At 37.2% G+C, this 27,909-nt stretch overlaps 1 protein-coding gene across 3 annotated transcripts in view; it reads left to right on the top strand.

Annotated features, from left to right (window-relative positions):
- Positions 1-27,655, top strand: part of ARMC1 (armadillo repeat containing 1) — a 34,223-nt gene extending 6,568 nt beyond the window's left edge. For 2 of the 3 annotated variants that reach the window (XM_030971440.1, XM_030971438.1), the window contains exons 3-7: positions 531-622; positions 21,100-21,289; positions 24,556-24,672; positions 24,755-24,829; positions 25,387-25,997. In XM_030971440.1, coding sequence (XP_030827300.1) covers positions 531-622; positions 21,100-21,289; positions 24,556-24,672; positions 24,755-24,829; positions 25,387-25,578 — 666 coding nt within the window. In that variant the 3' untranslated portion in view covers positions 25,579-25,997. Of the gene's footprint in view, positions 1-530; positions 623-21,099; positions 21,290-24,555; positions 24,673-24,754; positions 24,830-25,386 lie in introns of all 3 variants that reach the window. The other variant, XM_030971439.1, reaches the window with a different exon arrangement.
- The last annotated feature ends 254 nt before the right edge of the window (positions 27,656-27,909 follow it).

Below are 27,909 nucleotides of genomic sequence, written 5' to 3'. Positions count from 1 at the left end.
AAGGGACTTCTGGAAGTCATTCACTTCAGTTTCCTGTTTGAATTGGGACTGTCACCAGCACTCAATCAGGTCAGTTGTAGCTTTGTCTCGTTCATTCTGCAGTTCCACTAGGTCATCTGTTCCAGTGTTGTACTACCTTCAGAGGAAAAAAGCTTTTTGTTATACCGGATTTGAACTTTCCAAGCTACAATTTTTGGCTGTTCCCCCTTGTCTGCTGCTGTAAAGGAAAGTTGGGCTCGACCATCTTTGTGAAGGCTTCTTGCATAGCTGTAGACAGCTGTTAAATTGTCCCTTAGGCTCTCAGCTGGTATTAGCAAACCTAGTCTCTCAGCCCTTTCTCATAGATTAGATACTCTATGCTTTCTGTGTATTTATAAAAATAAAATATTTTTTTAATGTTCATAGTAGGTGATAATCCTTTCTCTCCCTACTAGACCTGCCTCTGTGACTGTTTGCAGATGTGCACTAACAGAAATGACTGATGATGTGCTGGATGTATTGCTGATCTGCTGTGCTCCTCTTTCTTTTAGGCTCTCCGCTATTTGGCTGAGTGCCGTGTCAACAGAGAAAAGATGAAAAGTGAGTTGGGTATGATGCTCAGCTTACAGAATGTAATACAAAAGTAAGTAAGGAATGTTGGATCCAAACAGTGTAAACATATAATTGTGGTACAAAATGCAACTTGGACTGAATTTGTATACTAAGTTTCTAATACTGCCTTCTCGAAATTATGTGGCTGCAAGCAATTAAAGATTTTCATTTTATGGTATTTTGAAGTAATCAGACCATAGCCTACAAGTAGTATTAATTTGCAGGTCATTTGCCAAACAACAAATTTTCTTTGCCTTGTTACAATATAACTAATCTTGTCCTTTTCCTTCAGGTTATTTTATAATCCTTCTCATTATATAAGGTTATCTTAAAGTAGTGCAGTTAAAGAAATTGCCTGGCATCTGCCACATTTATTCTTTGAACCCCCACCTTTGGGTAGGGAATTTGTTTCAGTGTATTTCTGGAAGTAAGTACCTGCAGTTCTGTGTTGAGAGAACATCTTGCAGGTAGAGTAGAAATTAATGAGGTTTATAGTGGTCTCTGATATCTTTGTATAAGGTGTCAGATGGGTTATGTCTCTTAAAACTTGTGATTGTTGGATTTTCTCAAGATTTATAACTGCTGAGTTAGAAATCAGCAGATTCACACTGGAAATGATGCACTTAATCAACAGAAATTTATGTGATTAACTAAGATGAATCATTATTCAAAAGAAGCCCCAACAGCCTCCTTCAAAGATTATTCTGTCATAGCAGAAATTAACTTTCCGTCAAACTATCTGAAGGTGGTTATTTTACACACAGTTTGGTAGTGCTCTGTTGGAGCTCTGGACTTTGGAGATGTGAGGAGTTGTTCCATGAGGGTGAAGAGTCATGTTGCTGCATTGAGATGCCTCAGATGAGTGTTTAAAACAATTATTTAGAATAGGGTAAAACACAAGTGGAATTGTATATTAAATATTTAGGTAGAAAAGTTTTGAATATTTTAATATGTTAGTTAAACCTCTGTCACTTGTGCTGTAGCGTACGAGTTTCTTTTAGAAAAAACACAAGGCTAGACTTTGCTAGTTCCTTCATCCCACAGCCTCTTCGGTTTTGGTGGTGTGTCCTATTATCATAGAATGTTAGAGGGTTGGAATGGACCTTAAGGATCATCTAGTCCCTACCCACTAGACCAGGTTGCTCAAGACCTTATCCAACCTAGATTTGAACACTGCCAGGGTTGGGACACCCACAACCTCCCTGGGCAACCTGTTCCAGTGCCTAACCACCCTCACTGTAAATAATTTCTCCCTAATATCTAACCTCTTTCAGTTTGTACCTATTGCACCGTGTCCTATTGCTACAGTTCCTGATGAAGAGTCCCTCTCTGGCTTACCAGTAGGCCCTGTCAGAAACGGAAAGGTTACAATGAGATTTCCACCTACAGCCCCAACTTGCTCAGCCTGGCTTTGTAAGGGAGGCGCTCCCGTCCTCTTACCAACTTTGTGGGTCTCCTCTGGACTTGCTCCAACATTTCTGTGTCCTTATGTTGAGGACACTGGAACTGTGCTCAGCAGTTTGGGTGGGGTCTCATGAAAGCAGAGTAGAGGTGGAGAATCACCTCCTTCAACTTGCTGGCCATACTGCTTTTGATGCTGCCCAGGATTCAGAATTATTATTGGATATTACAGGATTATCGTTGTATTTTCCTCTGTCTGACACTCCTTATCTATATGTGTGAACCTGAAGGAGGGGAAATTATGGTTTGTACTCAAGTTCTGTGTGACCTAGGAAATACCACTTCTGTTTACCTTTAAGCACTTCATTAATTGTGCTAAAGCTAAAGATGATTAGGTATTGACATGGAATTCAGCATTATGCCTGAGTATCATCTTGTGATTCTCCACTTATGCAAAACACAAGGATTTAAAATATGTGTCTTAAAAAAGAAAAATGAACCAAGGTACTAAAATTTAGAAGAGATGTGTCAATTTTTTAAAAATAATGTAAAAATTAGGTGTTCTGATATGATGTATGGAAAGAAAAATAGAATTAAGTCTTAAGATATTCAGCTTTTCTAAGGACAAGCATAATTAAGTGAAATATACAGAAGTCTTTGCTAATTTTATAATAACAATAAGACCTGAAACATTTAGGTAATAACAGAAGAATATGTTTCAAAAGAACCTACTTTTAGTATGGATTACATGTCTATTTAGAGTGCAAAGACATTCTGTAAAAGTTGAGAGGGGAGTGATAGTTCATTTTCAGTCTCTGATATTACTTGGGAAACATTAAAGAATTTTATGGAAATCTCTTCAACAACATTTTTTTTTAATTTCAGTTTCAAGGGCCAAAAGAGCAAAGTTCAGATATGTGCAGAAAATGAGAGATAAGTCAATGAAAACTGGAAATCTTGTAGGTGTTTGTTTTTTTTTTTCTAGAAAGCTCTTTGGCAACAGTAAGAACATACGTTGGATTTGTATGCTTGTAACATTTGGAAAGTGTGATATCATGAAAATTTAAATACATAGCATCTTCAACCACAAGACTTTGTCATGTGCTTGTCAGGATTTTAGGTTTTAATGTTGACAGGAAATGCTGAAGTTGAGTTTTGTACTGCCTGCATAAATATGGGGAAAGATGGTAGAAAAGTGCTGAGAAGATAAATGTAGACTTCTTTTTTATCAGAATTAGGTTTTGGGTTCTGGGGTTTTTTATTAGAAAGTCTGTAGGACAGAAAACAAGGTCTCTACTGTCTTTGATTTGCCTTACAAAATGCAGGGTGTAGTTTTTAATTGATTTTAGTTTACTAGAAGATGATGTAGTCTGTTGAACTGAAACTAGACATTAATGGATGCTTGGGTCTAAATTACTTCGTGCTCTCTGTTCCTGTGTACTTTCCAGAATCTGTGTATTTAACTCATTGCTCTATCCAAAATATTTTTATTATTTTCAGAATTTAATTTGGGATTTAAATTTTTTTGGTAATGTGGTACAAAAATGCAAACAAATTATACAAAAAAAATAGGAACTTCTGTCAGAATTCTGCTTTTCCTGTTTTTGCTTCTTTCTTTTAAGCGAGACAGAACCCAGCATCTTTTGGACCAGAAGTTGTAGTCAGTGCTTTTAGCTCCTTACAGATGCTGCGCATCCTGTCATCTGAATAGTTCCTTTTCACCAAGGATTTTTCAACTCTCACTGTCCATTTTCTCACTTAACTAAATAATATTCAGTGGCTTTCCCTGTTCAGTGCCGATTTATGACAAACTGTATTCTGCCACTGATAAAGCTGTGGTGTGTCTTCTCAAGCAATGAGATGGAGTGCAGGCAAATCACAAACTGAATAATTGTCATATTTCAAACTTATGTTCAGCAGTGCTGAACTGACGCTGTGCTAGGAAGTGGAGGTGTTTTACCATTCCAGTTCTCTTTTGCTTTCGGTTATGCAAATCCTGAAATTTGGGGGCTTTTCTCATCATGTGTCTTTTTATAAGCCTTGAAGCTTTCTGTGTTGGAGACCTCAAGTTCAGATACGGAATTTTTTCTCATAGCCTAAGTGCAGCTAACAAGTCTAACAGATCTTTAGATGGTCAATGCCATCAACTGGAAAGTAGTTGGAATTGGTTTTCTACTGTTGGCGTCTTTTAGTAGTACATGGGAGCGTCAGGCACAAGCCCTAACCCTTCCATTGTAAGTAATACACAACCAATGGAAAAAGGCTATGCCACTTAATTAAACTCAATATCATGATGGCAAAATACTAATTCTTTCATGAAGACTACTGAGGATGAGAGTTGAAATTGAGTGCTGCCTGTTTATCCAATCATAGAATCATAGAATAACCTGGGTTGGAAGGGACATTAAAGATCATCTAGTTCTAAGCCCCTGCCTTGGGCAGGGACACCTTTTACTCAAACAGGTTGCTCAGAGCTCCATCCAAGCTGGCCTTGAACACTTCTAGGGATGGGACATCCTCAGCTTCTCTGGGCAGCCTGTGCGAATGCCTCACCACCCTCACAGTGAAGAATTTCTCCTGTGCTGGGGATCTCAGTGATAAGTGGTAAATTGCACTGCGTCATGAACAAGGAGTAGGAAATATTTGGGACATCTGAGTTCCACAGTTCTTTAAAGTACCTTCATGTCTCCTTCCATGGTTTATCAGTCCTCTAGTATTATCTGATCAACTTTTTGGTGTTTCGCTTGTTCTAAGTGTTAAAGCTTAGCTGTGAAAATCATGTTGCTGCTCAAAACTGATGTCTGGCTGACTCCTTAGTTGATACTCCACCTATGGAACAAAGAATAGGTTTCAGGTTCACTGTGATCGATTTTCAAGCCATATGAACACTAGATTTTGCTAACAGAAAAGTAACAAATTTTAAATGTAGGTCCTGGAAGCTACAGTTTCTACAGGAGAAGTATGGAATGTCAGCTCTGAGGAGTACAGAATGAAAATTTGATGGCAACTAGATATTTTTATGTTTAGGATTTGTTTTCTGACTGAACTTGATTTGAAACACATGACTTTCTAAGCATCTTCATGTGAAAGACTATATACTTTCACATTTTCTAGGACATATGAAGAGCTGTTTCAGCTTTCATGGAACACTTCAAAACATTTTTCAAGTATAAAAATTTCTGGTTCCCTGTTCTTTACTTGCTGCTTTTTTCTTTAGCAAGGGAGGTTTTTTTTTTCTTTTGTTCACCTACATCTGCTTATTTTTAAGTGAAACTTGAGGCATTTTTCCGTGTTATAAGCTAGGAATAAGCAATTGTGTTGGAGAGATAGCAGACCTTTAAAATCTCTACCTGGAGGTTTCCAAACTTCTCTTTTTTTTATGGCTGATATTACAAAAATGTTACACTCCCTTGTCATGTGTACATGCAGAAGTGGTTGCATGAATAGGTAAAAAAAGAGAGAAGTGATTGAAGCTCTTTGAATACTGGTATTTCATTGTATTCCAGCAGTCATCAGCAGTAATTTAATATTGAAAACTGGTTTAGTTGCTGGCTTTATGAATTGTGTAGAGGACTTAATGTGTCCATATGGACTTTCTAAAATGTTATTAGCAGCTTCTAGAATTAAAATTAATTAGGATTTATTGCCTACAAGGAAATACACTCATTTGTGTTCAGAGTGAAAGTGTCTTTTGATGGACAATAAAGGTCAAAGTTCATAATTTTTCATAATCTTTATGAGCAGCATAATCATACTGTTTCAGTATAACTAGTATGTATTTAAAAAAAACACTGATGAAGAGTCAATGTACTAAATAGCTCTTATTATGGAATGGCAAATTACTGAGAGTAAAATTCCAATTACTTAGCTAAAAGAGCTTTTCAAGATAGTCTTCCTTTGCCAGGTTGTCAGATTTAACAAGCTGAACTAAATCCAGTGCATTAATCAGCTCTTCCAATTTATTACTTGCCTAAGAAGATTAGGGCAATTAATATGTGTTTAATTAGAGTCCCTTGCAGATCTGGTAAAATACATGCAGTCTATAATTGCTGACTTCTTACTCAATTTTAATTTTTGGTACTCTTAATTACCTGCACTTTTTGAAAATTTAATTATTCACTGAAACCAGCAAGATTTAAATTTATGATATCTGACAAAGAAAAAAGGCAAAAGCCAAATATTTCAGATAGTATTTGTTGAAATTAAAATAGTAGAGATGTTGCATCACAACAGTTTTATAGTTTTTTTGTTGTGTGGCATACTATTTTTTCTTCTTTGTGAGAGGATGATTGGTTGGAGAAAGACAGGGCAAAGGCCATGTATTAATTAGCAAGTAGGCAAACTATGTATTTAAAGGGATATCTGATGATTAAAGAGAAGTTGCCATATAGCTTCAAGGTAATACTTTGTGAGAAATTACAGTTAAAAACTGTAAATTTCTTACATTTAATGCATTTGTGTTATTAAGTGGAATGCTTAAATTCTGACCTGCAAAGGAGAAGGAAACAGCTTTTTATAGATTGTAGAGATTTTATTTTTCTCTGCCTGAATCACTTAGTAATGCTGTTTTTGTAATCCTTGGCATGTGGGGTTTCTTTAACATGTCAAAGTTGAGAAACAGTTGAGATTGGGTAATGGGAAGCACAATTCTGTTGCATGATTATTTTTGAATTCTGCAGTACTTGAGATTATGCATTGAGAAGTTGTGTTTTTGGAGAAAAATATGATTATCCTAGGCCTTGGATTTTCATGTGAGCAGTAGGTTCCAAAAACTTTGGTTTTGGTTACTATTTCCAAATTGTACTGTATCACCTGAAGGAAGAATAATACATCTGTCTGTTCCATGTTAACTTTCCTGGGCTTTCCTTTCTTGGTTTTTTTCCCAATAAAATTACACTCTTGGTTGCTGGTGCATCTCTGGGCTGTGGGGCTCCAGTGTATTTACTGCTGGAGCAATGTGTTTGATAATAATAGAAGGTCACAGCAGGAAGATGCCTGCAGGCTGTTCTGTTCACATTGTTAAGCAAAGTAGCCTAATATCCTCCTCTCCCCTGGATACCCTGAGTTTCTTTAAAGAATGTTTTTATTGTATATTTTCTAAATGGTGCAAGTTTTGGAAATAGATTGTTTCTTGAAGTTACTTTTGAAAAAGCATCCTCTGCCCCCTTTCCCCCAAAACAAAACAATGAAATATTACAAAATGTGGGAGACATCAGTATGTCCTCTTTAAAAACACCATTTGTTATTTTTTCTAAATAACTGAAGGCTCCTTTTGTCTATCAAAGGCTTTCTGTTATTTCAAGGAGGTTATATCTAGGGGAGAGGGTTTAATATAGTGAGCTACCTCAGTTAGTTAGGAGTGTTCTCAGTACGAGTTGTGCTCTTCTTATTTGTGGCGAACTAACAAACAAAAAAACAACCAATAACTTTGGTTCAGCAGTCTTTGTTTCCTCTAGTGTATTTCAGTGTTAGTAACCATATAGAAGGTTATGATCTCAATGTAGAGATGCTGGCACAGGGACAAATGATGACAAATAAAACACAAAAAGCATTTGTTAAAATCCTACTGTTGCAACATTGGTGTTAACTTAGACTTTAGTCATAATGTAATAGGCTTTCTGGGAGAATTTTACGGCTGCTGTGAGGTAAAGAAATAAGGTTTCAAGTCTTGTAAAGATGGATGTAATTTGTAAGACTAGTGGAAGACTGAATCATCAGCAATTCAAATGTAACTAGCAATATAGGTGTTGAAATACTACTGTGAGTTTATATTTGCATGGGTTAATAGAAATTAGCAGTCATGTAAATAACTGTTCTAAAGATTTGTTTTGAGAGGTACAACTTAGGGTAAGCTCCCTATTTGTGTGTAGATTGATCACAAAAAAAATACAAAAGCATGACCTAATGGAGGGGTCTCCTGTGCCATTACAAGATGTACTTTTCATGTTAGTGGGGGATTTTTAAAATTTTATGTCTATCTCAGGACCTCTCTGCAGTCAGAGACATTGCACAGTCATCATTTCTGCTTGCGTGCAACTTGCTTAGTGAGCTAAGTACTGCACTGTACTTAACATGTACAGTACTTAGCTCACTAAGCAAGGTCATGTAATGAGCAGTACTGTTTCTGTACTCAACAGTTTAGGTGTTTGTAAATGTCTAGTTTTGGTTTTTTTGTTTTCTATTTTTTTCATTCTGTCATGCACGTAATTCCTATTACAGTATTTTTGACTGCAATCAGAAATACCGCGTCGTTCTGCTCTTTGTTCTCCAAGCTGCTGCTTTTACCTCACAGTGTTCCACTTGTTGTCTGGCACTTCTGTCAGGACCGTTGGTTGGGCACGTTTACACTGCCTGATGTCTGTCTCACTGTAATCCAGGTACTGTACTTCCATGGACTTTTCAGAGTACCATTTCAGTACATACTGGTTCAATGGAGCAGCTTTTACTCTGGTACATCAAAACATTTGCATGCACCATGAAACAGCAGGACTTTTGTTGCTGGTTTCTGTGCAGCACTTGCAGTTGATGCAAAACTTTCTCTGACAGGACAGTGCTTGCTTGCATTTCAATGGTTTCTTTTGATTCTTTTCTTTGATAGAGATGTTCCCTTTTCTTGGCATTTTGAGTATGCCATGTTAGCTAATCGACAAATAGTGAGGTAACAAAGTAAGTAGTTGTTAATGCAGTGTTTTATAAAGAATACATGCAAGTTCTTCAAAATCATGGCCTTTGGCTGGTTTACAATGACTGGCTTAAGAATATAAGCAATGAAACTAGTTACCTATCCATTGAGGTGCCTAGTTGTACAGTGGTGATTTATATACAATTACCAAATTGTAGGTTCCTAAACCCGGAGGAGAATTTTCAGTACCTGTTACTGAGTAAATAGGCATTATTCTTGCTTTTCTGGCAGAGGGAGTGCCACAATCATAATTGCTTTGAGTGCTTTCTGTTTAAATTGGGAAAAAATGAGTTGAGAAGTTAAAAATGAGCTAGTTGCTTTTCACTGTAGGCAAAAAATATTGTGATGAGTATTGCAGAATTTATAAAATAGAGAACTTTGAAACACTGAGAAAGTTATTAAGTATAAAATAACTTTTATTAAAACCACATCTATGTAAAAGCCTTTTGTGCTCAATAGGTTGTCTTATCCAGTTTCTTCTTTATTTAGAAATTGACTGAAACAGGGATTAAAGTATTTTAGGAAGTCATTGAAGCTTAAGATGTTTTACTTCCTATTTTTTTGTAGAATTTATATTAAAACAAATAGGGAGCTTGGAAGTGTTGATTATAAAAAAATGAAGTGGTTTACAGAGTGAGGCACAATATTATTATATGTTAAAAAAATAGAATCCGAGTTGATATTTAAATAACTACTGACTGTAGGATAGGAAACAAATACTAATGTTGAACCTTGGTGTCTCAAGATCTGCCTGACATGGTGTGCCAAAAGGCAGCTTCTTTTCTTTTTATGGGGCAGTTCTGTACCTGTGTTGAGGGATAGAGATCTAAGTGGATTGGCAGAAGAGTCAGGATTAGTAATGGCAACGCCTCTAATGGTAATGGACACCTCTAATGCTCGATAAACCTTGTCATCAGCTGGTGGTGAAAGCATTTCAGGAATACAGTGACCTTCTCTGGTTACTATTGAGTTTACAAGAAAAACTGCTGAGGTAGATTCTTCAGTATGCTGACTTTTACTGATGCTTACTAAAATTAAGAGCTAAGAAGGCTTAAGATGCTTTGAAATTAAAGTAACAAATTGTGTGATGAAGTATTTAGTACTAGTGCAGGTGTGGATTGACAGTATTGTAGGCTGGAGTAATTTACTTACAAAAAGGGCATTGATACATTCTTAACACTGTGAGGTTTCTCACCTTCTCCTGCCAGTGCCAAATGTCTACATTTGGTCTACAGTGACCTTGTCCACAGGTGGTATTTGTCCCTGGTCTTTGACCTTCATAGTAAGCATCCCAAAAAAATTGCAGATTTTTTTCTAAGAAACCATAAGTGGATTACCCTTTTATTATTCTTTTATTTCCTGAGGGCTGCTTGATCAATAAGCATAGTAAGGTGCTGGTGTGTGATTAGAACTTACATGGTTTCAGTTGGGTATTGCAGGCAATAAATGCTACAAAGGAACTTACTAATGATGATACGGCCTTCATTGGTAGTTTCTCGATGGAGCTGTTATTTCAGAAGGAAGTAAATTTTATGTGATTCTCAGTTGGATGTCTTTCTATCCAGGAATATGTTCTGATACTTTGTAGTTTTGCAGTACCTGCTACAATATCTTTTGGCAAGATTTCCATTGGATTTTGCAGTAGAAAGCCCTATCAAATAACTTGAAACAAATTTACATTGTTAGTACATGCTGTATTTATACAGTACCTCATCAAGTTCCCACAACACTTTTTTTAAACCTTGTTGTATGCTTCAACCTATTTTGCATGGGGACTGCAGTCCCTTTGACTAGAAATGAAGCTGCTAATACTGGCTTACTTAAAAATAAAACAGTCCCTTGCTAATAATTAGTAGTTTAAGAGTAGGAAAAGAAGATGTTTCAATAGTTACCTATTTTTAGTCTCTACTTAATTAATATTAAGTATATGAGCAAATTAATCAAATACAAAACTTAGACATAGATACGCCTACATAGATTAAACCTGCATTTTTTTTCCTCTGGGACAGGGTGCTGTTGTAGTTGAATTCTTACTATTTTTACAGGCTTTGTTCAGGGAAGCCTGAATCTTAGAGCTTTCAAACCCTTTTTCTTTTTTTTTAACTTTTCTCCAGTAAACTTCAGTGAATTAATCAGATTAATATACTTCTAAAACTAAAATAAACAGTGGGGATTTTAAGATATAAATGGATTTTCCAGATAATTATAGACTATAATCAACTATTCCTATATTATATACTTAATGCTTTTAGCATGCTGATAACACAAGAAAGTGGTTGGCTTCCTCCAAGATGTTTCTAAAATTCTTCTGTGCTGAGACTGATTTCAGGACTACCAATACTTCTACCTGGTCACCACAGCATCATTCCCAGGAAGAGCTGGCTTTTTAATGCCAACATTTTACATCTTTCATTGTAAAGGACCAGAGACAGTTGTTGCCCTTAAGTTTTTTGGTTTGTTTTTTTTTTTTAGCTCTGATGCAATTTGTTGGAACCCTATAATAAACACAATTTTTGCCATCCATGAAATTATTACTGTTCATTAGCAGGCAAGATGTTGGAATTAGCTACTGTGAATTTCAACATGGAGTTTGTCTTTTATGTGGACTCTTGTCTAGCAAATGCTGCTATGAAGCCTTTTGAGTGTAGTTGAGTTAACAGGCCCTGCATCTTTTTTTTTAATGTAGAGTATGTCCATATGGTAGATACCAAGCTGTGGGAGATCAAAAGTTGATTTTCCATTTAGTGTATAAATAGCAAGAGTTAAACAAAATTGGATGAATAGCTGGGTTAAGCATATGGCATGTGTTCAAATCTGTTATCCTGTTCTTGGAAGTTCATTCTCTTCTTGTGATCAGAGGACAATAGAATGAATCAGGAAAATGTCTTAAGTATGGGTAATTAATCAATTTGCTATATGTTTAAATTATATCACAGTCACTGATTTTACAGCAGTTAGTGGGATTGTACTGTGATTTTACTCTTGTTTACAACTTTTCTAATATTTAGGCTTTTTGTTTGCTTGTTTTCAACAGTCTTCAGGACATCCCAGCATTTTCATGGGGTTTTTGTACATCTTCAGGGTCAGTAAATATATGACATAAACTGAGCTGGAAGTGGCATTGTGAAATCCAATCCTTGCTCCTAATTTCAGTGGGGTATGTCTTGTAAAGTACAAAATCAGCCTTAAGACATCCAATTTCCTTGTTCTTTACAAGCTTTTTAGTTTAGTGTCTCCTGGTCATATTGTACAGCTATGACACGAGTAGTGTGTGGAAGGCTTGCCAAGTGACAGGGATCTTGCAATTCTAGGGAGCATTCTAGGAAAATCTGTGTGACCTTGCCTTGTTGCCGTGGTGCAGCCACCTTGGAGCACATGGTTGATACCACTGGAGTGTAGGCACATAACACTGCTGTACTCAAGCTGGGCTTAGGTTCATTGAGCAGTCCACCTGCTTGGTTTTGGGGTTTGAAGATCCACGGTGCTGCTGCTTATTCTGTCACTTAAGGTTTGCCCAGTCCTACAGGTTCTCTTGTTTTTCCTGTTGTTAATCGATTACTATGCTTTCTATATTGTTATTGACCAACATAAGTATCCTGCTGTCTGTATTCTTGAGGATTTTGACTTTTTTCTTTTCAGAAAGCAGGTGGTAATTATTTTATCAGCTGCTCTATGATACTGTCTGGTCTTTGCTGTGTTTTTGGAACTAGAGGGAACTGAGGTGTAGCATGGTAGTAGCACCATACAGGGACTCTGAGAAGGTGTGTGCTGAAGTAACACTACTCATCAAGTTGTTTTCAAACAACATGCCTGCTGCCTGGAACGAGTCAGGAGAGCAGTCATGTGCTTATGAGTGAGCCCACTGCATCATGGGATGCACTAAAAGCTTGCAAGAAAGAGCAGCATTCGTGGAGAATGAATCTTGCCCTGGTACTGGAGTAGAACAGGCAGAAAAGCAGCTAGATCAGATAACTGTCTTGAAACAGATTGCTTTTTCTCTAATATCATGCTCTTTCTTTAGGGTTGTCATTCATGCTCAAAGCTTTCATCAAAACCATGTCAATCACTGTGTCTCACTTCTAAAAGCAAAGATTAGTGATTTCCCAACCCCCTCTTACAGAATGTAACAACTCTTTCCAGCTTACTGCTCCCTTTAGTAGCTGGAAACAACTTCTGTCTTTAAGTATAGGAAGAAAGTATTCCAAAAGAAATTGTTCATCTGGAAACAAATACATCAGTCTTAAAGCAGAGTGATCTGAGTATATGTTGACTAGCCATTTGTTACCCATGACTAAATGATAAATCTCTACCTGTATATACTTTAGATGTTCTGATATGCATGCACTTGCCCAACAGTGATAAAACAGTGATAGAACTTGTGTCAATCCATTAAATTCTTACTGGTGTTTTTTGTGTCATATGGGCTACCATATGCATTGCAGTGAATGAAGTTTGTTATGGAAATAAAATGATGGCTGAAAATATCACTACTTAGGATCCTAGGGAAAATACAGGGACAGTGCTTGCATGTATGAAGAGGATTGGGATCAAATGAAAATATCTACTTCTATGTGATGATAGGTTTTCTCTAACTTTTTGGAAAGGTGCTTGCATCACTCTGCAGATGAGGTCTCTCAAACTAGTGTTTTAGAAGGAAAAATTACACATTCAGTCCTTTTATGTTCAGTGATTTAGGATTCTTCTGTGACTGCAAGTTAAGTCAGAGAATTGTTTATCCTTTAATTTATGAGTAGGTTATTTAGGATCGCATTTGCCGAGGTCTTGTCCAATATTGGAGCCTTAACTTGTATAATGAAGATATTTTTTGTCTTCAAACTCTTCATATTTGTTAGACTTGAATTGGGTAGTGGATTCTTTTTACAGATCTGCATTTTAAGGCTCTACTTTCCATTACTTTGTAAAATCCTTGAGATGTCAATACAGGAAATTTTACCTGAGTTAACTTTAAAATGTCAAGATCTGTTTCCTTAGTTTTGTGTCTAGAGTTTATCTTTGCTTCACCACTGTTAGCTACTTTTCTTTTTGCTTTTACGAAGCTGCTCTTTTCTTTGTGCTGGTTTCCCAAGTATTAGTTAGCAAGCGCTCGGTGATGAGCCATACTGTGCACATCCACCTTTTCTGTTTGGCTGTACCAACAGCCTTTGTCTGTGATTTGTGAGGCTATGTGTTGTGCTCCCTTACTTATGGGGCCACACCAACTGAAAATATAGTGCAGACACTCTAAAGTGTTGTTATGTAAGTGGTCTACTGCAAATGTACCATTCTCCTGTATCAATTTCCTTGCTTGGATCTTAACAGAGATCTGGGCCATGAGTTCTATCATAGATGCTACCTCTGGTTGCTCTTTTCTCACAGAGGTTTCTCAGTTTAGATAAAAGAGCTGTAGCTCTTCTCCATGAGGAGGGGAATGAGCTGTAGTTCTTCTCTGTGTATCCTGAGAATTGTAAAACATCCTCAGTTGGAGGGGACTCCACAAGGACCATTGAGTTCAGCTCCTGGTTCTGCGCAGGACAGCTCCACAGGTCAGCCTTGAGATGCAATTGATGCCCAGTTCTAAATTTGGAAGCTGAGAATGGTCTCTCTGTCTGTCTTTGGTTCTCTTGCTCATGAGCACCCTGGGGAAAACAGGCCCATCAGTACCAGGCTGAGATCGGTCCATAAATTACAAATTGAATACTCTTGAGCTACCTCAGATTCAGGTAAGAGAGCAACAGTGTAAACTACTGAGTGAGCTTATAAACACTGACTTTTTGATCTATGTTGTGAAGTTACTTGAGATTAAAATTTCTTTAGTTTGCCTGTGTTGAGCTCATCTTTGGCTTTATAGTCTTTATACTCTATTTACCAAATACAATTATTGAGCTAAGTAGAATTACAAAGAAATTTTACATTTGGAGTGAGAAACCTGGGAGCAGTGTTCTCCTGCAGTCAGTGTCATGTTTGAACCAGTGAACTGTTGGATTTTTAAGTTTTCTATTAAAAGTTTCTAAATTGTTATTATAAGGTGTAATTTTTCTGTGATGACTGTGTGTAATAAGATCTTGCTATAACCTAAGGTGGAATAGGTTGCCTAGGGAAGTTGTGGATGCACCATTCCTGAAGGTGTTCAAGGCCAGGTTGGATGCAGCTCTGAGTAACCTGGTCTAGTTGAAGGTGTCGCTGCCCATAGCAGGAGGGTTAGAACTAGATGATCTTCAGCGTCCTCTTCCAACCTTAACCATTCAAGAATGATTCAATGAAGATGAAAACATCAGCAATACCAACTGACAAGTTCTAATGACTTTGAGAATGATGCCTTCCTTTTTACATTTAGTCTTGCCTTTAGTTCATGATGCTTTAAGATAGAACAATTTAGGACTGAGCAGTGAACTCTAAGTCTAAATATGAGAGCAGGAAGTTTCTGAAATCAGTGTTCGTAATTTTCAAATGCATTGAAATTATGTAAGCTGTCATGCAGAGCTCTTTGGAAGACAATGTGTAAGGAAAATAGTTGGCAGAAAATTAAATAAATTTTTGCTTTATTTACATAAAAGCCTATCTTCTAAAATATTCTTAACCTGAAAGATTAGAGATCCACAAGTAGGTAAAAATAGATGTACTCCATGTATATTGCTGTTTGAATTTACTTAGTGACTTCTTGATACGTGTTCACAGACTCACAGGGTGATTGAGTTTGGAAGGGACCTCTGCAGGTCATGGGTCCAGCTCCTGTCTGCTCAGGCATAGACACCAAAATCACATTGCCCAGAACCATGTCCAGGCAGCTTTTGAGTATCTCCAAGGATGGAGGCTCTACAACCTGTCTGGCCAGCTTCTGCCAGTGCTCAGTCACCTTCACAATGGAAAAGTGTTTTCTGATTTTTCAGATTGTGCCCTTTGCCTCTGGTCCTGGATTTGTCCTCTTTGCATTCTCTTCAGGTATTTATGTACATTGATAAGCTCCCCCCAAGCCTTCTCTAGACTCAACCATCCCAGATCTCTCTCCCTTCTCTCATCAGCCCTGTCATCATCTTCCTGACCCTTTTCTGGACTCTGCAGTGTGTTCATACATCTTTGTACTGGGAGCCCAGACCTGGCCCCAGCACTGCAGGTGGGGCCTCACCAGTGCTGATGAAAGGGGCAAGATCACCTCCCTTTATCCCCTGGCAGCAGTCCTGCCAGTGCAGCCCAGGATAACCAGTAACCTTTGCTGCAGGGGCACTTTGCTGGCTGATGCTGATCTTTGTGTCCAACAGGTTCTTTGCAAAGCTCCTTTCCAGCTGCTCACTCAGGGATTGTGCCTGATCTGAGTGACGCTTGGGGCTGTTCTTCCCCAGATGCAGGTCTTTGCACTTGCCCTTGTTGAACTTGATGAGATGCCTGTCAGCCCATTTCTCCAGCTTGTTGAGGTCTCTCTGGCACAGCTGTTTGATGTATCTATCACTCCTTCCTGTTTTGTGTCCTCTGCACATCTTGTTAAGGGTCCATTGTGCTCCAGGTTGTTAATGAAGATACTGAACAGAATGGGACCTGGTGTTGATCCCTGATGTACATTGATAGACACTGACCTCCAGCTGGGTTTCATGGTTAGTATGAAGAGAACTAATAGAGTTAGGAGTGAAACTGCTGTTATTGTGGAAAATAGGGCTGTTGTGGCTGTAGAGAGGAGTTGGATGAGATGGTGGCCTGCTGTGAGGATCACTACCTTCTGGGCATGGCCATCTAACCAGTTTTCAGTCCACATCACAGTCTGGTCAGCCAGTCCATCCTGCATCAGCTTCTCTGTGGGAATTGTGTAAGGGCCAGTGTCAACAGACAGTAGTCATTTCCTCATCCCAGTGAAGCCAGTTGTTTCATTGTAGAAGGTTCCTGGGGTGCTCAGGCATGACTTTCTCTTTGTGAATCTGGGTTCACCCTTCCTGAGCACCTTCAGATTTTTTCCATCACCTTCCCAGGGGTTCAGATATTATCAGATATTCATAAATTGAAATTTCATAAATGGACAATTAACTTTGTCATCTTTATTGTGGGTAGTGAGCAGACTGACCAAGTACATCCAAAAGCAGAATTACTGGAGAAGTGAAACTTCTGGAATTAAATTACATAAATCTCCTTTCAATAGAGTCTGGGATCTAATTGAGTCTTGGGTAAAGAAAAATCCCCTCTTTTATTTGGAAACCTCCTGTGTCAAGGTTATAAACTCAGTAGAAACACAGTAATGAAATGCTGTTGTTGTGTGTTACGTGTTTGGCTAATGTGTCTTTAGAGCACAATGGGTGCCACTAAGGAAAGGCATGCTTGTGCACAGTTCTGCTCTACTTTGAGCAGAGTTACAGTTGCATGTTTTCTCTGGTACAGGAGTTAGTATGTAATTTACAAGTATGTACACACGTTTATTTTAAAAAATATGCATAAAATATTATAGCCTAAAAAAGGATAAGATTATCTTTTACAGTCTCACGCCCCCATGTACGTATTTATAAACTTATTTATGTCTTGCCCTTCTCTAAAAGGGGAAAATCACTCTATTAGTCTTTCTCAGTCTTTGTGCTTATTCTAAAGGAAGAAACTAAGTCTCTGTTACCTTTGCATCAGATGAAGCTAAGGTAGGAAGGTTGTTTTGCCCTTCTGTTATAATTTATGATGCTGTGTGTTTACTTCAGTCACAGCCATAATGCTGTACACTGCTTACACATTCTTTCCTAGCATCCATATGCTGCCCACATCACACACACCTTTGGAGTTGTAGCCATTAGTTTTCATGTCCTTTAAGGTTAGCAAAAACTTTAAAAAATGTCTCGCCATGCTAATAAAATCGCTGCAGTATTTGGACCATGTTTAAAAAGTTATTTCTAATAATAGTGTAGAAAATGAGAACTATTTCTTGTATCCTCTTATGACAGATACTGCATGTGTCACTTGGATTCTGTGTTCATATTTCTTACACAGCCAGCCTTGGGTAAACATGATGGAAGGACAGGCAGCAATCTAGGATGACAGGAATTCAGGAAGACAGTGAAAACTAAAGGCTTGAGTTTCTGACAGGCATCTTCTGAATCTTGCTGAAGTAATGTAAGACGTTACCACCTCTGAAAGAGATGGTAACCAACTCTTGCCAACTGTTTCTCTGCTCTAAGTAGATACTACCATTTCCCTAGCAGGGTAGCAGAACAGTAGTCATAGAATCACAGAACAGCCCAGCTTGGAAGGGACCTCAGAAGATGATCTGGTCCTGCCTTTCCTGGGAAAGGGGACCTAGATGAGACTATCAAGTGTCCTGTCCAACTGTATCTTGAACACCTCCAGCAATGGGGGCTGTACTGTGTCCCTTGGTGAGATTTTCAATGATTGATTGTTCTCAAACAAGCTCTAGTTGCACAGTGAATTTATAGTACGCACCTGCACCTATAGTGATGACTAAAGTGCCATACTGGAGTGGGAGAGGGAGAGAGCAAGAGTTCCCTTGTGGTGCTCTGATGGTGGCAGGAGGCTGGCTCAGACAGCTGTGGGCAGTGTTATCTGAAACTGCTGACTGACACACTGGTGCTGGGAGGACTGGTGTCAGTGCCCTCAGAACTCTTCTCCTAAAGTTTTCTCATTTTAGGCAACAAAACCACAGTCCATGAGTTACAGTAGTTTTAGAAAAAACCAAAACTTCCACTGTTCTGTGGTTTCGTTTTATATGCAGTTTCAGTGTATTTGTTTTTATTAGGAATATAGTATGTAAGGAAACGGACTTGCCATTGAACATCACCTTGGTTTTGCAAGCAGGAGGGTTTATTATACTTGCTTCCAGATAGGTATTTTTTCCCTTAAAGATCATAGAATCATAGAGTAGTTTGGGTTGGAAGGGACCTTTAAAGATCCTCTAGTCCAAACCCCCTGCAATGAGAGGAGTTATCTGCAACTGAATTGTCCAATTTTATGTTGAATGGTTCCAGGGATAGGGCATCTACTGTTCTATGGGCAATCTGTGCCAGTGTTTTACCATGTTCATCATAAAAAATTTCCTTTTATCTAATCTGACATTAAGATATAAATGTTTCTATTATTTTTCAGCTGTTGCAGAAATTGCTTTAATGAAAGAATAACAGGTTGCTGAAAACTTGTATTCACTCATTTTCCCACTATATTTTAAATTGTAGAAGGTTTTGTCAGGAATTTTGGGCATCTTTGTTTAACTGAGATGCTGGAAGTATAGTATTTTGTTTCTGCAGTGTAAAACTGGGGTACACCTTCACTTGGGATTGTTTTGCAATCTGATATTTCTAAGCAGCAGCCATTGTCCTTGCCCCTGTAGTGTAGTGTCTGAGTTTTTTGCTGCTCTTTATTACACAGTCAGTTGCTTATTACTGATTCTCTTGAAATAAGATTAAAATCTTGCATTTGGTTTTTTTTTTTTTAAGGTAATAGGGATAACCTAGTGGTAGATAGTGGTAATCCTCTGTTTGGAAAAATACAGGAAATTATCTGAGTATCTTATTTGAGAGTATGTGTGTGTATGTGTGTGTATGCTCATAAAATTTATCAGTATAGACTTGTTTTAGGAAGATCTTGGAATAACTGTCAAATAAGACCCAGTTTACTTTTGTGTTTTAAAGTCAACAGGTTGTTTCAGTTGTGCAGTTAATAGCAGATCATTAGTTTTCAAGAACTGTGCCAACTGTAATGTTGGGAGAATAAAACATATATGAAAATCACTGTTGATTTTTTGCTTTAGGCACTTGAATATTTTATATTTGCTGACATAGTGACAGCTTTAAATTCTCTTTATTTTGCATAGCTTAGTATATATATATGTATATATATATACACACAGTTAATATATAAAGGCAAGTATTAAGGATGCTTTTATTTCTCATTTGTCTTTCTGACTTTTTAACTCTCTGATGCAATAGTACAATTGTTTTGAAGCAAAACCCCTTACCAACTGCATAGTGGGTGCTGTAAGTGGAATAGTGACATTTTCAGTAGTTTGCTTTGTGAGCTGTATTTAAATTTACCAAAAATAAAACTCATCTCTTGTAAATCACTTGATATTGACAGGATTGTTATTGAAAGAAATTGGCAAAACTAATAGGTGGGTTAATTCCTTAATCTCTTGATAAGCTATCACTTTAGCAAAAGCTGTTTTATTACTACGTCAGGACATCCCATTGCATGGCTTTATCATCAGTTCTATTACTTTATCTAATAAATGATGGAAGGATGAAGTTAAAGCTTTGTGAGTTCCCAGCACTTGTTTCTGTGAATTAACATAAGTGATTTCTCAGTGTAGGAAAGCAGAACATGAGCATGTATTTAAAACTGAACATATGTTGGAATGCTTTCCCTTTCTAGGTCTTGGTTATTTGCTTATTACCACTTCTTTATCTTTCTGGTTTTTTCCCCTCTGAATGTTGTTAATCTACTGAATTATCACAAGAACTGACATTTTCCTTTCCAAATGGGTGCTGTTCAAAACAAGGTGCAGAGAAGTAAAAAAAAAGGCTAGCTGAGACCCCCACAAGCCGAGAACTCCTAACATGCTTGCTTTAGTATTCTCTCTTGTCCATATGGTAGGATGGAAAATGTGTTTAATGGCTGGTAATTAAGGACGTCAAATGGAAAAAAAAATAAATCTAAAGGTACTTGTTACTTACTTAGTGTTTGCTAAACAAAGCAGCAAAGCTGTCATTCATCATTTTAAAATTAATTGCAAGTTGATGCAGTAATAATTTTGTTTCTACACAAAGCTTAAAGTCACTAGCATAATTAAAATAGGGCTGAATTTGGACAACAGATTTATATTAGTACCTGATTAAAATTAGTTTAAATTAAATCTTAACAATTCAATATATGTTGAGTCTATTATCTACTTTTTCTCTATATAAAAAATGCTATCATATAATTTATACCATAACTTTTAGTCTAATCAGGAATAACCTTTGGATTCTTCAAGAAAATTTGTGTTTCTGCTGTGCTGCTGATGCGCAGTAAATTTGGAGAAGAAAGCTTTGGGAAAGATGCCAGTTCTACAGAGAAAATATTATTATGTAGCAAGGAAAGTGGGAAACAAAACATGTCACAAGGCAATTGGAAAAGTTCTGTTATAAAAAAATAAAGCTCAACACAAGGTAACCCTGGAACACTGACCATGTACTACCATGTTTGGCTTGTAGTTGTCAAACTGATGTAAACTGTGTTCATGTTGTTTGAGAACAGACGTGTTTATAATGAGCAAAAAATCAACAAATTGACATAAAAATTGGAATCAGGAAAAGAAAATAGTTTTACCCAATTTCTGCTCTCCCCACTTAACATTTTTGCTATGTCTTGACTGTACCACATGGAGTATTCCAGTTGCAAGGATGTAATCAATAGCTTTTTGCAGTACTAATGTGAAAACAAATACATGGAAATCTTAGTCCCTTTTTTTCTTTCAGGACCACTACACCAGGAGAGACTAAACTTCTGGCTTCTGAAGTCTATGATATCCTTCAGTCTTCCAACATGTCAGACATGGACAATATGAATGAGATGAATTATCGTCGGCGGAAAGCACAGTTTTTCCTCGGCAGCACAAATAAGCGTGCCAAGACAGTGGTTTTGCACATAGATGGCCTTGATGATTCGGTAAGGAATCCTTCAGAGTTTGTGTAAATAAGGCATCCTGTACTGAGAGTTATTTTAACCCCAGAAACCTATTGACGCTCCCTGTGTGACATCATTAATTGTCAGCAATTTCTGTGAATTGTATTTTGAAGCGTGAGATATGTATAAAATATTGCATAAATTGAGATTACTCAGAACACCTGAAGAAGAAGCTTTAAGGCAGTTTTCTTGATGGTTTTTCAAGAAAGAATAGAGTGAACAAGATGCCTTCAGGATTTTTCACTTAAAGATCTTTTGTGGTTGTTTAAGTGTGTTGATCTAAAAAGAGTTTCCTTTTAGTTAAGAGAGATTTCAGACACTGGGAGGTTTTTTATTATTCTTAATCTAGAAATGCTGTATTTTCTTTGAGCTGGTTTTGCTGCATCTTTTCATTGTCTGTGAGATCTTTTCTACTGTAGTGACCAGAATGGCATTTGAATTAATGAGGTCTCACTGAGTCTTTATGTAATGTCAGAATAACTTCTACAGATATATCTACCATACCCCTGTAGATAACACCCCAGGGCCATGTTTGCCTTTTTACGGCTGCCAAACAGCATGTAGGCTGTTTAAGCACGTTATCCACAAGTGCCCTCCAGACTCTGCATCTTTCAGTTTTGTACCCATTTTAAATGATCAAACCTGATCCTTTGCTTTGTTGCTTTACATTCTGCCAAGTAAGCATGTCCACGGGCCCAGTTTACCAACAGCATACCCACTGTTCTGTTTTCACAAGACCATAGTTAATTCCTTTAGAAATAACATGCTGCTCTAGCTCACTTTATACAAATATTTTTTACAGTTTTGGCCTTCCAGCACTTGCTCTAGCTAGAAAGGCAGTGCTTTGTCAACACCATTGGCTTTGCTACTCTGTGAATTTTTTTAAATTCAGTCCCATAGGTTGTTGTTTTTAAGCTTGTAGTTGGTTTGTTTACAGGTACCTCCAAGCAAGAAATTTCATCCACTTCTACTTCGTGAGTTTAGATATTTTGCCTGTAGTCCAATTCTATCTTTAAAGCATGTCTTTTTCTTCAACAAATGGAACTTAGCAATATTTGTGGAGTTTTCTCTCTGCAATGCTGAGGTAAAGGTATTGTGAAAAAGCATAGGGTATTTAGATATTCATCTTTAGAGAGCAAAACTGCAGGTAGATCAGCTGGAAAACACCAGCATGTTTTCCTAGCTTGTTGTTAAAGGAAGGTCTGTCTGTGCACAGGCTGAGATAACTGGTGTATGTAGCTCTGTATTTCATCAAATGATTAAAGAAATGTTAAGAGGTGCTCACCAGAAGTTAAACATCCCCATAATGCTGTTTTAAGTGTTACGATAAGTTGGGACTGGGTGAGTGTTAAAGCTGACGAACAACAAAAGCCATTTAGTTCCATTCAATATTTTATTCCTGACTTAAGTAGCAGAGAATATTAGGTTGCATGTATGAGTTTGAAGAGGCATAGTGAGTAAACACAGAGCTTTAGACATGGTGTTCTGAGTCATTTACATTTGTAAATGGAAACTGCTGTCAGGAATGGTTGCAGGTCCTACAAATGCTTGTGGATTTCGAAACCTCAAATAGTAGATAATTGATTGTTTCAGGAAGAGAGGGGAAAGGTCATTTGTTGTTTAATGTGGTGTTTTAAGATCTAACAATCAAATTTGATGATAAAGGTAAAAAACAAGGCAGTAACTCAGGAATTTGTGGCATGCCCCTCAGTCAGTTTTCTACTTTGTACATTATAGAAGTATTTGTGAGTGGCATGGTAATCAGGGTTTGATGTGTAAGGAAATAACCTAAATTTTGCTGGTGCCCATGCTCCAGGAGTACCATGCAGAAGTATGTTTAGTTGTGTATTGCTGGGTTTGTGGCTACCTGCCTGTGAAATGCCTTTTGCAAAGTATGTCTGTGCAGCAAAGCTGGTGGCTGCCAAGCTGCCAGCTTTTTACAGAGTTTGTGTGGACCTTAATAAGATTTTTCTTTTAAGAAATTATTCACCAGTTTTCTGATCATGGAAAGCCTCATTTCGAATTAAACTGAGGTGCCTGTGATTCACTTGGGATCTTAAGAGTAAAAAGCTGAATTCTGTCACAGAATTGCTACACACCCATGCGTGAATTTATTTTTTTAGGCTAAGAAGCTATGAAAGTGTTGCTTCCTATGTCCAGATGTAGGTTTCAACTTTCACTTGTGTGAGGCAGCCTATCATCTTTGCATCAAATATTTCCTTTCTATAGTAAAGGTAGCCTATCTGACAAAGTTATTTTTTGGAAAATGCAAAAATGTTAGCTGTTTCAATACATAAACTTACACAAATGAATTGTTTCAATATATATGCTAAACTGCTAAAAAAGAAACACCAAACTGCTTCTGTTTATTCTTCCAGAGATTAAAAGAATTTAATTTGCTTGTTGTGCATGTGAATACTGACTAGTGATTGGTAACTAATGCAAATATACTTTGAAATAACTAATAATTTAAAACCTTGAAGGAAAAAAAATAAGTGTATAATTATTTTAAACCTGTTTTAAAGGCTGTCAGTTTATTTCTGATACAGTCCATCTTTTTTTATCCCCTTCTGTGCTAGCAGTCTCTCCAAGTATACTTTAATTCTTTTTGTTGCAACCATGTTGTGCAAATATTAAAAGGGGAAAAAAAAAAGGAACATTCTAAGGTAATGTAGCAGATGCAACTAGCATGGGTCAATGTAATGTTACAGCACAGTAGGTGATGTCACTTGCTTTCAACATTACACTCTGTGGGTTATCAACCAAGTATTTTCCCTTTAAAACAAGAATTAAGCGTGTGCTGTGCCATGATGTCTGTGAGCTGCCACAGATGAAGCAGCTGAAAGATACAACAGCTGCTTTGATGCATTCAGTCAGTATGGAGCCAAGGTGTCTGATAAATAGCAACTTAAACACTAACTACTCATCAATGAGCACTTCAGTCAATCAGACCTTAACCAGAGGGGACTGTTTAGCTGATCACACAGAGAAAAACATTCTTTGCTTTTCAGCACTTTTCTCTAATTATTTACAGTTGATTCCATCCTTCTTTGACTTCTAAAGTGTAAGCAAATTTTCTTTTGCGGCAACAGAGTCTAATATTTGTGCACTAAAATGTAAGTCTTAGTTTTTCTGTTACTCAAGCACACTTTTGTAACCATGTGCTTTGAGACCTACAGGAACACAATTAATTATGAGCATTGTCACATGGTATGTTTTTTAGTTGTGGGACTTTGTTTGTTTTTCAGTCTCGAAGGAATCTTTGTGAAGAAGCCTTGTTGAAAATTAAAGGTGTTATTAGTTTTACCTTTCAAATGGCTGTTCAAAGGTGTGTGGTCCGAATTCGCTCAGATTTAAAAGCAGAGGTAAGTGCTTTGTAACCCTCCAGATTCCCAAATTATTGCATTCTGTTGCACTGAGCTCTTGCTTTTTTCTGCGTGTTTGTAGGCGCTGGCAACGGCGATAGCATCAACCAAAGTTATGAAGGCACAGCAAGTTGTGAAAAGTGAAAGTGGTGAGGAGGTAGGATCTCTATCTTTCTAAATACCAATTGTTACAGCTCAGCTGTATCTTCACTATCAGCTCCTCTGTGCCCATAAGATCTGGCAGTAGGCAAAATCTTTTAAGCATGAGTGTTATGCATCCAGTACAAGAGGACTCAAGGATATCCTGTGTCAGGATACGAATCCATAGAACAGTTACACAGAAATTATTGTTCAGAAGAAGGATGAAAGTACTGTAACTGATTATAATGATATGAAAAGGGTCTCAATGAAAGTGGTGGGCTTTCTTGATTGGTGTTGCTGATGTGCTTTTTTTTTCCACAACTACTACACTAAAAGGTAGTTGTATTTACTTGATACTCTCTCTTCCCTTTTAAGCTGAAGCTTTTCTTCTGTATCTTCTAAGCATAGTAGGTTCCATTTATGTTCTTGCTCTACAGGGCAATGGGGGGGAGTCTCACAATGTGCATGCCTGTCACCCTGAACATGTATATTATGAACATGTATATTATAACTTTGATTAATTCTTTTAAGTTGCAACATTTGACATCATTTTAATCTGTTGTGTTTTACCAGATGCTAGTTCCGTTCCAAGATACTCCAGTGGAAGTAGAGCAGAACACAGATCTACCTGAGTATTTGCCAGAAGATGAGAGCCCTACTAAGGAGCAGGACAAAGCAGTGTCTCGTGTTGGGTCACACCCAGAAGGTGCAGCAAGTTGGCTCAGCACAGCAGCAAACTTTCTATCAAGATCTTTCTACTGGTGACTTGTGTTTGGTGTTGAAAGACTGTGTGAATGAACCAACAAGGGGGCCAGTTTTCCATTGGTGTGGTGAACTGCCAAGTGCAATTTGCAATAAATCATCGCGAAAATTTTAGTTTAAGCAAATGTATGCTGCATTTTACATTTTATTGGACGTTGAGCCTGATAGGGCAGGGGTCAAAGGACAGAGGCCTCCAATCAAATTGTTCCTTCATTAGTTTTTCATGTAGATTTTATTGCTTCACTTTTTAAAAATGGGTCCACTCTTATATACCAAATGTTTATGCTATACCTATAGAGCTTTAAGTTTGACTTCACATGAAACACATGGCAGAGAGAATCCATTCAACTTGTCTCAGGGCCTCTGTGAAAGAAAATTCTTAATAGCTCCAGTTGTACATTGAATGAAACTCCCTTTTCATTTCTACATCCCTTTGGACTAACATTGTTTTGTTCAATTTTCTAGATTTTGACTCCAGAGAAAAATACAGTCTGCCTCTTTTTTTGGCCTTTGTTTTTGCCAGCTGTGTTCACAGCATGAGCATGAGGATCCCCTTTTGCTGTTAAAACTAGAATCACTACAGACTTGAAATGTGTAACACTTTTATGTATACTGATTTTTTTCCCAGCCTGCCCTTAACTATTGGAGTGCTTAAGATAAGAAAAAAGGGACTGAAAAAACAGAAATATGTATACATACATTGTACAGTAAATAAACTAGAACATATTTGTAATGATGGGTGTGACTGACATATATATACATATATATAACTAATACATACCACTGACTGCTGTTTAGGCTAGCTGGGAAGACTAGCAGAAAAAGCTGTGGTCTAATGTAGTGATGACCCCTTGCAGCTCTACCTGCAGAGAATAGAGGAATGTAGACTATATTTGATTAAGAAATGGTGTTTACTGTTAGGAAATATTTAATGGTAATTAGAACTTTAAACTTGAAGTATAAAGCAGGACAGAATGCCTCTTTTGCCACAGTGCCACACTTGTAAATTTTGATTCTTTTTTTTTTTGTTTGTTTCCCCCTAACAATCTCGATATGCAATTACTGTTTCCTCCTAATACCTTTCATGAGACTCCCATGAAAATACATCAGCTTGGCTTAAAAACATATGCAAACAATTGGCTTTGCCCTGTAACTTACAGACAGTATAAGTCTAAAGATGTCTTAGTAATTCCTGTGAGCAGAAGTGATAATAAAAGCAAAACTTCTGTAGGTAGAGAATAACATATATCTGAGCTGTTAGTAAACACTGTGCCTGAGAGGATTCAATACACAGTGTTTGAAAGCTGCAGTGCCCCTGCTTTGTTGCACCAGAGAAATACAGTTGAGAACTTTGAAACATGTTATAAATGTTGTTATATAGTGCTTTTTTGTGGTAATGTATTTGCTATAATATGAATCATATTTACCACTTGGAGACTCAGAAAAGAAATTTAATGCATCAAAGTTATTCTGCTGTGCCTGTGCACAAGGAATAAATAAAAAAACAGGCTGTCACAGTACTACAGAAATGCTGAGGATATGATAATGTAAAATAATAATAATAATAATGATAATAATGCAGGTCAGAGTTCACCCACCCAGGTTAATTGTTATTCTAAGGAAAAAAAGAAACCCAAAATCTTGTTGGCAGACTAGATGTCTCATGTTTTTTAATATATCTAGTTTATTTTTGATTCAGGTTTACACGCACAGATTGAAAATACAGGCTTTTCAGGGCATGTATTGCTTTAAATATGTAATGCTCTTCATATTGCTGTCTAGAATGTTACAGTACCAAATGTGTTTGAAAAGTCCTCTGTTCTATAGCCATGAATGCAGAGTTTTGTTTTTCTGCATTAACATCTGTTTGCATTTGCATTACTGCACATCTATTTACTAAAAGACTACACCCTTTGGATATTAATGGTTCAATACCAGTAGGTATTACAGTTTGTTTGTGCATTCGGTCTCTAGGTGTGCTTTTATGACAGTATTGCAGCTCTTGTAGAACAGTTTAAGGCATCTGTAAAAGTTTTTGAAATACATTGTAAAATAATAAAGGATAATATAACTAAACAAAGCATGACTGGTGCCTTTTTAAATGTCTAAAGAAAATCTGGTGTCTTCTGAAATGTTCTGCCATTCTTTTAAGCTGCTTGTGGTTTTACAAGTGTATTCATCTTTAATTTGACATCGAGGAATGCAGATGTCCTGTTTTAGTGACTCCTTTGCTGTATGTCACAGCAGGTCTTTTGTATGTGTGTAGAACATGCTTACATTTCAAAGTTTTCTGTAAAAAGTGGGTAAGCAGATGATTCTTGACAATGTTATCTC

The sequence above is a fragment of the Camarhynchus parvulus genome, chromosome 2 (assembly GCF_901933205.1).
Source record: "Camarhynchus parvulus chromosome 2, STF_HiC, whole genome shotgun sequence".
Lineage (NCBI taxonomy): Eukaryota > Metazoa > Chordata > Aves > Passeriformes > Thraupidae > Camarhynchus > Camarhynchus parvulus.
This window is presented reverse-complemented; position numbering and strand designations above follow the sequence as displayed.